This window comes from Muntiacus reevesi, chromosome 10, assembly GCF_963930625.1.
Source record: "Muntiacus reevesi chromosome 10, mMunRee1.1, whole genome shotgun sequence".
NCBI classification, from domain to species: Eukaryota; Metazoa; Chordata; class Mammalia; order Artiodactyla; family Cervidae; genus Muntiacus; species Muntiacus reevesi.
In genome coordinates, this window is record NC_089258.1 from 8,094,593 (window position 1) to 8,107,586 (window position 12,994).

The 12,994-nt window shown below is 43.1% G+C and overlaps 1 protein-coding gene across 1 annotated transcript in view; it reads right to left on the minus strand.

Moving 5' to 3' along the window:
* Positions 1–1,761: 1,761 nt before the first annotated feature.
* DCAF12 (DDB1 and CUL4 associated factor 12) overlaps positions 1,762–12,994 on the minus strand; it is a 40,186-nt gene continuing 28,953 nt past the window's right edge. Inside the window, exons 5-9 of the mRNA XM_065946923.1 lie at positions 8,706–8,899; positions 7,701–7,766; positions 6,301–6,463; positions 4,371–4,549; positions 1,762–3,859 (exon numbers count right to left, since the gene is read on the minus strand). Coding sequence (XP_065802995.1) covers positions 3,701–3,859; positions 4,371–4,549; positions 6,301–6,463; positions 7,701–7,766; positions 8,706–8,899 — 761 coding nt within the window. The 3' untranslated portion in view covers positions 1,762–3,700. The remainder of the gene's footprint in view (positions 3,860–4,370; positions 4,550–6,300; positions 6,464–7,700; positions 7,767–8,705; positions 8,900–12,994) is intronic.

A 12,994-nucleotide genomic window follows, 5' to 3' on the forward strand; every position in this document is an offset into this window, starting at 1 on the left:
GAAACATGGAATATTTGTTTTCTGCCCTTCATACCCTGTGCCCCAACATTGTTGTCTCTGAGACACTAGCCAACTGAAAAGAAAGGAAAAAAACACTTGAATTGTAGGATCTTAGAAGACTGACCCCCCAATCCTAAGGCAAGGATCTTGACACTCTTACTTTTCCTACCTGCTCTAGGAAATGTTTGGGATCAGAGAGCCCTGGGTTGGCCATCTTTATTAGGAACACTAATAAATTTAACATTGTTATCTTGATGGACCAGATTAATACTAATCCACTTTCGGAGTGGCAGGAATGGGGGGACCTGGAGCATAAATGAGATTCCAAAGCCGTCTGCAAAAGGACCCAAAGTATGATGGGAGGAGCCAGTAGACATTTCGAATGAGGCATGTGCCTGAGAACAAGGACTTTCTTTCATGGCCTAGGAGTTAAGGCCTGTTGGCAGGAAGGGGAGGGACCAAGTAAGCCCACAAAGCCCTTCTGTGATACATAGTTTGCTTCAAAGTCTGGCTGGAAAGTGGGAGCAGGTCCAAGATTCCACAGAGGCCAGAGGTCTAGGCCAGGCCCTCCCCACACTCCGCCACCTTTTTCTGAGCATGTCTCATGCATGAGTCCCATGGTAACCCCAAACCTCAGGTTGTGAAGAAACATGTCTTTGTTTTCATCTACATCTCCCCCAAGTAATCTGAACATGGGACATTTTGCAATTGCCCATTACTGTTCCACGGATTGGGGATTCTGAAAAAATCTCATTCTGGGAAAGGCTAATTTCAGTCCCTTTCCAAATGCTTTAACTCTCCTCCTCTGGGAAGCCCTTTCAACCCCTTCAACTCTTTCACTTCCCCTCTCCTGTTTGCAGCCTTTGATCATGTATCAATAGGTAGTTGCTTGTATGAATCATCTGCTGAAGCAGTTTCTAACAGCAGCTGTACCCAGCTTGCTTGACTCTGTGGCCCAGTCCTGATGGGTCCTCCAGAGATGACTGTGAGGAGTGATAGGGTTCAGCAGTCTACCTTTCTCAGCGCGACAGCCCGCTGGGAAGAACATCACTTACTAAAGACACTGGTTTTTGGAAAAAAAAAATAAATAAATAAAGCAAGCTAACAATTGGGAAAAAAAAAAAGATAAATAAAAAAAATAAAAACATCATGTCAATGTAAGACAAAACCCACTGCAATGTTGTGAAGTAATTAGCCTCCAACTAATAAAAATAATTGGAAAAAAAAATAAAGCAAGCTAACAATTGCAAAATAAATAAATAAATAAATAAATAAATAAATAAATAAATAAAGACACTGGTTTCTCCTCTTACAGTTAGGATCCACGGTTCCAACTTTGACAAAATGAGAGCCTGTTCCTGGGGCACTCTGAGTCATTCTCAGTCCCCCCCAGTGAAGCAGATGGGGCCCATCACCACCCCCGGTTTATGTAAGAGGAGCTGGTGACTTTGCTCATCCAGTCACTCAGAGCAAGGACTAGCATGCTCCCTCCGTCAGTCTCTGCTTTTCTCCAAGCACCACACCACTTCCTCCAGACATGCCTACTCTCCACTGGACTCCGGAGCAACTGCTCCTGGGCCAGGGTTGGGGACCAAGAGGAAGCAGGTATTAGTGTTTTGTGTGTTTGCCCTTGACCCGCCTTTACCCTTGAGGGAACTCCTGTGTTCTGCTTCAAGCAATCCGAGAATCCCAAACTGGCCTTCCAACCAGTCACTGGGGACCTTTTTCCTGCTGCCTCTTGGCTACACATACTCAAACCACTTTGCACTGAAATATTTATTTATTTTTACTTGGCAAAAAGTCAAGTGCTACATTTTGAAAAACAAAACCTCAAACAATCAAACGCATTACCCATCACAGAAGAGGGTCTGGCAACAGTACAAAACATCCTAAAATTATTTTTTTATACAAGTAGGTTTAAAATGAGTTCTGTGAGAACTAAGAAATCTACAGCTTGTAGTTTAATAATAGAAAAAAATTAAGACAATTAAAAGATCTGTAGCATCCAGCATTTTGCTTAATTCACTGTTTATAGCACCTATGTCTCTAGGTTAGAAGATGAGAATTCTAGAACCTGTGGTGTATGCCTTGCAACACTATACAGGGTGGACTTGCTGTCTCCCCTCCCCATTAGCCCCCCATCACCAAAGAGAAGATACTTTTTTTTTTTTCAATCTCCTCAGTTACACCCAGAGCAGGGGGGACAACTAGGAAAGCGACTTGGACACAAGTGCAGGAATATGACTTCTTTCCCCCAGAATGGGCTGCTACCAGAAACAGAGCATGTGCTTAGAGTGGTCGAGGAATGTGGGGGTGGGAACAGCTCTTATCTGCACTATGATGCATAAAAAAGCAAGGAGTAACTGGTCAGTCAGTTGCCTGCAAGTTCAAAAACCTCAGACTACACAGTTCAAGGGCGGAACAAATCACTGATCACATCGCTGCTTTTACATGCACAAGGCTGCTGGCTATAGGCCACCCCATCGCCATCCCAGGGCTGAGCCAACAGAGTGGCTCCAGTCTTCAGAAAACACACATTCCACACACGAGGCACTCACTACACACAGATAAATCCCCTGCTCATCCCCACCCTCCTGAACTGAACCCGTTTTAGAAAACAAAAGCAAAACCCGCTGGGGAGATTCGAAGAAAGGCAAAAAAGTTTCTCCTCAAAGCCAAAGGGACCGAAGCATGTGAATTTTAGCAGACCTGAGGCCTCCCATTCCAGGTCCCTGAGGAACCATATCAGGTCTTGTCTGAGAGGAGGGAGAGGGAGGTTGGAATGGAAATTCTTTTTACCAAGTCCCACCAGGCTTTCTGCAACTGCCAGAGCCGCATTTTGAACTGAGACTCTGCTGTTTGGGGGGGAGTGGCCGCGGATTGGACCAGATGGGAAACTGAAGTGGAAGTGACACATACACAGAAATGTCCTCCCCGGGGTTACACAGAAGGGGAGGGGCAGGTGGGAGATGGGGTTACTTTGCAGTCCTGGCGTCAGAGGCCCAGGAAGCTCTCAATCGAATTCAAAGGGTTTCCTACTGGTGGTTTGTTTTCCCTTCTATTTTTACTTCCTATAATCAGTGTCAGACTTTACAAAACAAGATAAAGACCAGTCCCAAAGCTAGACTCTGTGAATAAAGTTGTTTCTTTTATAAATATTTTAATTACAGTAATCCTCACTCCAGGTAACTTCAATGACACACGGTACTTACAGGCACACAAGTTCTCTCTCTCACACACACACCACACACACAACACACACACAGCCCCCAAACTTTCACAGAAAGTCTAGGACAGCAACTGTATAATTATAAAGGAGCCCTACCTCTCAAGAGTGAAGTAAGGGTGAGGATGACTACGTCAACCTAAGGAACCCAGAGAGGGGAGAGTGTGTGTCACTTAAAGGAAAAATACAAACAGGAATTAACAATGTCTGGTTGAGAAGCCAGAAAGAAAAAAGATAGGAAAGTTAAAGTCTGCTTACCAAAAAGAGAAAAAACGAAACAAAAAAAACCCAAAAAATCCTTTAAATTTCTGTACAGAGGTTCTTCCTGTCAAGTGCCTAAAGCATAGGCAAACTCTGGTGTTCCCACTAAAATATGAGGGCCTCACACAATTGGAAAAAAATCAAAAGAAGAAATGGAAACTGAAGATGGAAGTTAGTGTAAATCTCTGCATTTGGGGAGAGAGTTGGTTGTCATTAACTCCAGAGCCCAGCATAGTTTCCATGGAGCCCTGAAGGGAGGGGACCTCCTGCCACAAAGAGTTTCGTTCCGGACGAGTCGTAGCAGTGGGTGTAAACAGCATTGGGGAAGAAATCAATGTCTGAAAAGTAGTTCCTCCAGGTTTCATCATGATTCTATGAGAAAAAAAAAAAAGGGACTCTGTTAGCACTTGCCGGTAGGGCAGAAAAGGCAAAGAAGGGACAAGGATGCTTTCTGGGCCCCTTGAGAGGAGAAGGTCCTGTTCTCTATCACTGGATCCCAGGAGACTGGTGCTCATGGGCTTGGGGCCCCATTTTTCCAAATGACGTTAGGGAGGAGCCAAGTAGGATGCTACGCAAACCTATGCAAGTGCTATGCAAGCCTAAGGTCTTCTCAGGACTGCTGGAACCAGTGCTTTAATAATTCACTGGCAGTCTCAGGGGGAGGCTCCTTCTCCTTCTGGCTGTTATCACCTGCGGGTTATCCTGGGTCAACTAGTTTGTCTTTTGGGCCTCAGTTTTCCCATGGATGTGCAGACACAGAAGCAAAAATCACCCTGACCTGCCTCTTACTAGTGAAACACTATGACGTCTTAGCAGGGGTGGGAGTGTAAGGACTCCGTTTCTGTCACTGGCCGGTAGCCATGTGAGGCCTGGGCTTACTCACCAGCCAGCCTTTGCCAGTTGTTAGTTTCAGGTTCTCTCCTGCGAGTTTGGGCTTGGACCCGTAACAAGCTGAGAGCTTCTCTTCCAGGAACCTCTGAGCTCGGATGTCATAGAACAGCAGGGAGCCCTGCCCTGTGCCCACAGTGATGATGTGCTCGTAGAAGCTCACTGACCGGATCCCTGAGAGAGAAAGGAAAAGGGCGATCGGATCTGCGAGCCTGGATTTCTCTGGCACTGAGTTCACACGCCACCCTGACATCCCACAGCACCCTTCCTGTGGCAGACCTAGCTCATGCACAAGCCGGAGCACCGTGAGGCCACACTGGCCGTCCGCACACTAACAGCAACCTCCCCATGAGCCTCAGAGAGGCGCCTGATGATGCCTGAGATTCCTGTGGCCTAGGACCGCAAGTCTGCCCTGAACCTTCTTGCCCCTCCTTGGCTCACTCCGAAGTCATCCATCATCACTCTGAGCTCGTCTCCATTCTATGTTTCTAACCTGCACTGAAGCTGAGGATAATGTGCATATTTATAAATCATTACATTAACAAGGACTTTCTTGTATTTGACCTAAAACCACTACCATGGCACGGCAAGACGTCTTTGTCTGGTATTAACTGTGTTAGGAGAGTGAAAATAGCCTAGGACTCAAGACTTCAAAGGTGCATAGTCTCTGATTTGTGAATTTAAGACAAGTCACCTAATCCTTTTGGGTCGCAGGGAAAACACATCTGCTGCATCTGTGGATTAAATAAGAGCATGCGATTCGAAGAGGTCTCATTAGTATTTGTGAAATCAATATCTCCTAATTAGGTTTTAATGCCACTTCTGTAACAGTAACCAAAATCTCTTCACTGAAGACATCATTCCTGCCAAGGCGATTTACTCTTTCCCTTACTTACACACAGTTACTCTCAGTTCTGAAATGTAAGTATTTCAAAGATAACTGAAAACAAACAAGCCCCAAACAAAGGCCATATCTGCAACATTTGCATGAAAATAAATACTACTAGAAAGAGAGAAGCTAAAGTGTAATCCATGCAGTGCCTCTTAACTGCAGCCACATTTTTGCATGAGAAGGGGGACAAAGAAGAGATAAGAAGAAAAACACACTTTGTTAAATTGGATCCTCTGGATTCTGGTCCCTGGGCTGTTCCCCCACCAACCAGTGTGATGTCGGGCAAGTTATTTAACTGATATGGGTCCTGGTCTCCTCCTCTATAAAATGGGGTATAAACTGTCTCCCACAGGGTTCTTGGTAAGATGAAATGAGACAGCTGACAAAAGTATTCTGAAATCTTTAAGTACAGTACAAACACGCCTTTTTATTCCTCAATAAAGAATGAGGGTGCCCTCTGAGAGAATATGCTATTAAAGACTGGTGGTGGTGGGGTTTTGAAGTCTAGTTCATCCAGTGGTCAGAACTAAATATCTTCTTTATCTTTATTGACATACAATCAATATACAATGCACTGCAAATACTCAAAGTACACAATGTGAAGTTTTAATATATGTATATATCCACGACACCATCACCACAACCAAAATAACATTATCACCCCCAAAAGTTTCCTCACAGCCCTCTGCAAAATCCCCCCCCAGTCTACTCCATCATCCCTTAGCATAAAATGAATTTCCTAGTTCAGGCAGAGTTCCAACAAAGAAACTAACACAGGAAAGAGAGCAGGGTGATGTGAGGGAGCACGGAAACCACCAATATCCTGACGATTGGTTTCCATCAAAGGATTCTGGCCATACATTTGTCTAAAGTGTCTGAAGCTTGGCTGCCACGCAGGCATTCCAGCTCCCCTCTGTGTCACCAAACACCTTCATAAAGACCACTGTACTTGTCTGGAAACCAATATAGAAACAGAAGGGCAAAAACCAACAGCGATGCAGTTGTAAGACTGAGGGGCACACAGGGCTCTTACCGCTGCCTCGCTCCCTGGAGCAGACAGACTTGACGTTGTATGATGGCTGCCGCGGATCCAAGAAAGAGACGTGAGCTTGGGAGCCCACTGCGTAGACTGACCATTCATTACCATAGGCCAGGCACACATTTTCACGGCAATATGGCAGCTTGGTGGAGAGGAGCTGAAAACAGAGAGGAGAAAGGTCACCGCGGAAACACTAGCGTGTATACGGAAGGGCGCTGTCCTCTGCTGCCCGCCCCTGTGGGCTGTCCTCACCCACAAGACCCGCACAGTCAGAGATCAAAAAACACACTGCTCCATCCCCAGGTATGTCAGAGAAACAAAGGTGGTGATAGTAAACAAGATCTAGGTACTGAAGAGGACTGGTTAGGGGAAAAGGTCAAGCTGGAATTAAATCATGAGAAGCAGAGAGAAAGGCCAAACACCACAGGCTGTTTCCAGGGATAACTCCAGGGCACTAAGGCCAAGGGCCCATCTGCTTTCTCTGCCAGGAAGAGCCCAACCTTCTCACCGAGTTTCAGCTAGGGGACCTTGTTTCTGGTGACCTGCAGCCTAAACCCCCACTGTGTGGCAGCTTACCCTACAGAGAGCACACTCGTGGCTCTGCCCAACCCCGGCAGCCCAATCACCGCTGACCCTGGATCCTTATCATTTACCCAATCTTCAGAGCCCACTGCAGTTGAGGCACCCAGCAAGGGTGGTGGAGCACAAACGCTCCTGTGACATGAAGGAATCAGTAATTCCTGGAGCTCTGCTTCCTTTTGAAAGAGATTCCATCAAAGAAGGAATAAGTCTCAAAGGCCTCTGGGACAAGAACAGAGCAAAGGATTCACGGGTACGTTTAGCTTTAGGCAAAAGCTGCTTGCAAATATTGTAAACTCATACCTTGCATTGGAGAAAGAAATGGCAACCCACTCCAGTGTTCTTGTCTGCAGAATTCCATGGACAGAGAAGCCTGGCAGGCTATAGCCCACGGGGTTGCAAAGAGTTGGGACATGACTAAGCAACCAACACCCATACCTTACATGATTATTTTGGAGAAGACTTCTCTTAATTGATTTTCGTCAATGACTCCTAACATTTAGGTTTGCCTGCCCTGACAATGTTGCAAATAGTCCACAATCCATAAGCAAATACTGAAACGCACTGTGGAATGGAAGATTGCGAGTTAAGGAGTCTCTCAGCAAGCCCTTGCAATGGGAACAATGTGAAAGCATCACCCCAATGACTTCTTTAAAAGATTTTCAAAAGAGGCAGGCTAGGCTCAGAAGTTCATGTACCATGTGATCACATGTCCAGACACTTCAAGAATTCATGTTTTAGATAAGAGTGAATAATTCAGAAGATTACAGTATTTTAACTTTAAGGTGAAAACTACCAAGTCATGTTCATCACACCTTAGATAGGGTATTTTCAGCCTTCCAGAGATGAAAGTAGCCATCCAGCGATACTGCTCCCAATTCCTGCAAAAGCAATGAAAAACAGGTCATACGCAAAGCAACTCACGACAGTAAGCAGGAGAATACCTGCAGGATGGGGTCCTCCATTCCTCACTTGGATCCCGAGATGGTGCCAGGGATTATCAGCCCCTCATCTCACCCTATGAAATGCAGCTGGACAGCATAATAAAGCAAGGCTGCTTCTAGAGAGAACCCAAGAAGCTAGTCCAGGCTTGAACAGAGACACCCAAGGTTCAAAAAGCCAGTAGCATACAATCATACACGTCACATCCTGTTTGATAGTTATAACAGAGCACACACATGAAAGCCAGTTTTATAAGTCTCAGTGTGAGAGCTGCTATAAGTAGAGGGTCTAAGGTAGGAGATCCATCTACCCCTAACCCCTAAATATGGATGAGAGATGGGAGGCTAAGGGAACTAGCCCTCAAATTGTGGGAAAAGCTTTTCTTCTCTTATGGGTCTGGGTCTTCAAACCAGCAGTCTACTTAATAGTTCAGTTTCAGGAGATCTGACTCAGATGATTAGACTTGATGGAAGCATTGAGAAGAGGCTGTGAAGAATGAAAAGGAACTGAATACAAGAGAGAAGAAAGTGACTGCATGTAGGAAAATCATACCCAAAATAGAGCACCTGCAAGGTCACATGCAGATGAGAGACAGATCAGAATGGCCCTGGGGAAACTCTGAGAGGTTAACAGACATGAACCATGCAGAGAATACTCACTGCAAGGGGTAGATTTCATAATTTTAGTTATGATCTTTCTCAGAGAGAGATTGTTACTTGAGCATCCCTCAGTCTTTAAGAGATGTTGCTTGGGCTCAGAGACGAATTATGCAGTAAGCGCTGACTTGGGAAAAGAGAAGGGAAGTGCATCCTCCAAGACATAAGCCAAGGAACTGAAGCAGGGGGAATAGGCTTCAGGGGCCTCTGGCAAGCTCATACCTTGTTCCTGTTGTTGAAGGCCAGGGCCCGGACCTTGCAGTTGTCAGGGTTTGTGTCCTCCTTGGGGATGTCCTTTAAGGCCTTGTGAGTGATGTGAGAATACACAGGGACTTGTGACACATTGCGCCTTGCGTCGCTTTTGGTCAGCACGTCCTCGGTCACCTCCCAGAGTCCCATAGAACCATCGCGTGAGCCTGCCGGGAGAGGAGACCATGGGCATCAGACATACCAGCTCACCACGAGACACTCCCATGGAAGCCAAAAGGACTTTCTTAGCCTAGTTCTCCGAGCACCATGTTCACATGTGTGCAAATCTGGCCAGTGGCCCAGACCAAAATGAACAGCAATATGCATTTTAAGAGCTACACTGAGGATGATTCAACTCAAGTGTAGGAGTTAATATATAGGCACATAATATGTATATTTTTGACCATGCCTGTCCCACAACCTGTGGGATCTTAGTTCCCCAACCAGGAATCGAATCTGCACCCCTTGCATTGGAAGCGCAGAGTCTTAACCACTGCACTGCCAGGAAAAGTCCCAAAATGTAACCTTTAAGTGTAATGTGGTTGGTGAGACATTTCAAAGGAGAACATAATACATTTGACAAAGCTCAGTAATGTTCCAAGCCAAACGCTCAGCTTACTGGGGTGTGAATGCACAGGTGATCTCCACTCTAGATCACTGGTGCTTAACATTTCTGGAGTCACAGTACCCCTTCTTCAGACTTAGAAATGCTAAAGACTTCTTTCTCTAGAAAAATACACTAAAGATCTACATTGCACACTCAACTTCAGGGAGGTTCCTAGGCCCCTTAAACGGACCACAACCCTTGAATTAAGAATGACTGTTCTACATAAGATGAGTGTTTAATAATATAAATTGTTTCTCTTAGGAAACAATAATGAAGCACTTAAAACGGGTCTATTTGGATAGATATAAAACAGTCTATCAAGAACCATTAAAAAATTTTTCAAATTCCTCTCAGTATCAATATTTGCCAACATTCCATTCAGACCAGAAGGTGCCCCTCCCACACTTTAAATCTCCTGAATACTTCACAGTAAAAACTGTCTGACATGGGAGAAATATTGCTCAATTTGCACCATAAGGTCTGTGGACAGAGGTTCAAAACAGAGGGTTCAATGTGTGTGAAATCCAGAAAAGGCCACCGAGAGAAGGGCACATCTAGAGAACTACTTAAGAGTGATAATGCAAGTTCAAAAAATAAAACACAAGCTTTATTATGAAAAATGTCAAGCATGTTGAAATAAATGTTGAAATGAATTATATACTTACATCTAGAGTCTACCATCATGGTTTTCTTATACGTGGTGTAATATACATCTATCTATCCTTCTAAATGATCCTATTTTAACCTAGTAATGATTCCATTTTAACAACTGGAATAGGTACTGAAAAAAAAAACTAGCAAGATGTATTTAAAAATGTCAACAGTGGCTATCTCTAGGCAGAGATTGTGTGGGTAATGCTTTCCTTTTTTATTTGAATTTTTAAAATTCTTAAACATATGTTACTTTTGCAGTAAGGAAAAATTTATTTAAAGAACTAATCTGGCAGCAACATGAAGATTAGATTAGAGGAGATAAGACTAGAATCGGAGAGAAAACACAGAAGGACATTGGGGTAATTCAAAAGATAGATGATGAGCACCCAGAGAAGACAGAAAATAAATTGATGGGTATAAGAGATATTTTAGAAAATCATATCAACAGGGCTTGGTAATCGATGGAGACTGAACAGTCTTAGTTCCCTTGCTGTGTGCCTAGATAGAAGGTAGGAGAATTTATCAATATGTCAATGGTAGGGAGAGGTGTGGTCCTGGGAGGGAGATGATGAGTTTGAATACCCTGAATCTGAGGGAAATGTTCATCATCAAGGGGTTGATGTTCATCAAATGTGAACATTAACACTGGTTAACAAGTATTGAGCATTTTCACTGTATCATTTGATCTTCCCAATGACCCTTTAATGTATAATCATTATCCATGTTTAAACCCAAGTCTTAAAAAGGCTTAATCCTCTATGCTAATAAGCGGTATGACCAGGATTCAAATTCAGGTCTTTTATTATCAGAGCCACTATTCTTTTTTTTAATGCAGCAAAACCTATTTTAATGTTAATGGTACATCAAACATTCTTTTTTGGTAAATAATAGAACCTTGTTTATACCCAACGAAATAAGACATCTACATTGACATCTATCTGGACTTTCTTGTTGATGTGACCTCTCAGAGTATGAAATTGCTGATTTGGATGTAAATGAAGTGTAACTGAAAATTCAACAGTTTTTTTTTTGACTGCACTGTGCAGATTATGGGATCTTAGGATGCCAACTAAGGATCAAACCCAGGCCCCCTGCAGCTGAAATGTGGAGTCTCAACCACTGAACTGCCAGGGAAGTTCCCCCGGAAAAATCTTCCCCCTGCCCTCCTGCACAGCCAAATGTTGGAGCCATTGATATTTGCAACTGAGCTGCTTACTGCAAAATTTTGAGGCAGTTTCTCAATCTTTATATATCACTCCTCCAAATTAGGTTTCTTATTGTCTCTGCACATATTATGATTTTAAAATGTATACTGTGATTTTACTCTTTAGCTTCCATAATTGTATGTGGTGTTGTGTATCCTACGATATGTCATCAGCATGTCACAGGGCATCTCCATCATTAGGGTAGGGAAGAGTACCAACTTATTTGGAAGATCAGGAAACTGGAACACAAGCTACTTTCAATATGCAACAATTTGGAGAACACAGCATTTGAAGATTATTATTTGTACAAAGCTGTTATTTCCTCAATTTAGATGGCAAAATTATATATTAGGAACATTGATGGGTTTTTGTTGTGTATGTAGAGGTTTTACTTATTCTACAGTTTATAAAGAAGTATGTTCTATATTATCATAATTAAAGTCTCAATAGAAGATGAGATTTCTATTGAGATTTAGATTTAATCTTTTAAAGATAGATTTTTAGATTTAGATTTTAATCTTTCATTTTTTTTTGGCCACTCCATGAAGCATATAGGCTCTTCCCTAATTATGGATTAAACCAGTGCCCCCTGCATTGGAAGTCTTAACCACTGGACCACCAGGGAAGTCCCTAGATTTTAATTTTCACTACAGTATTAGTTGACTTACAATATTATATTTGCTTCAGGTATACAGCACAGTGATTCAATATTTTTATAGATTATACTCCATTTAAGGTCATTATAAAATAATAGTCATATTTCCTTGTACTGCACAATATATCCCTGTTGCTTATTTTATACACAGTAGTTTGTACTCAATTCCATACTTCTATCTTGCCCCAGCTCTCTCCCCACTGGTAGCCACTAGTTTATTCTCTTTTTCTGTGAAACTGTTTGTTTTTATACATTCATTTTATTTTTGGATTCTACATTCCAGTGATGAGTTTTTGTCTTTCACTGACTTATTTCACTAAGCATAATACTCTCCAGGTCCATCCATGGTGTTGAAAATGGCAGAATTTCATTCTTTTTTAGTAGCTGAGTAATAGTCCATTGTGTATATTACCACATCTTATTTTTTTTTAATTTTTACTTTACATTGGAATATAGTTGGTTAACAGTATTGTGTTACTTTAAAGTGTACAGCAAAGTGATTCAGTTACATATATACATATCTGTTCTTTTTCAAATTCTTTTCCCATTTAGGTTATTACAATATATTGAGCAGAGTCCCCTGTGCTAAACAATAGGTCCTTGTCGTTACCTGTTTTAGCTTTTTGGATGTGCCATGTGGCTTGTGGGATTTTAGTTCCCTGCCTAGGACCTGAACTTGCGCCCTTGGCAGTGAAAGCGCAGAGTCCTAACCACTGGACTGCCAGGGAATTCCATGGCTATCTATTCTATTAAATGCTACTTTGGCTGCTTTGGGTCTTGGTTGTGGCGCATGGGATTTTCACTGCCTCATGTGGCACTGTTCGTTGTGGTGCAGGGATCCTCCAGTTGTGGGGCTCCGGAGCACACGGGCTTAGTTGCTCCCCAGCCTCTGGGATCTTAGTTCCCCAACCAGGGACGGAACCTGAATCCCCTACATTGGCAGGTGCATTCTTACCCACTGCACCACCAGGGACATTCCCTGACCAATTTTTAACTGGGCTGTTAATTTTTTTATAGAGCTGTACAAGCTGTTTATATGTTTTACATATTAATCAATATAGGTCATATCATTTGCAAACATTTTCTCCCATTCCATAGGTGGTCTTTTTTGGCTGTTTCCTTTGCCTCAGGAGATCAAATA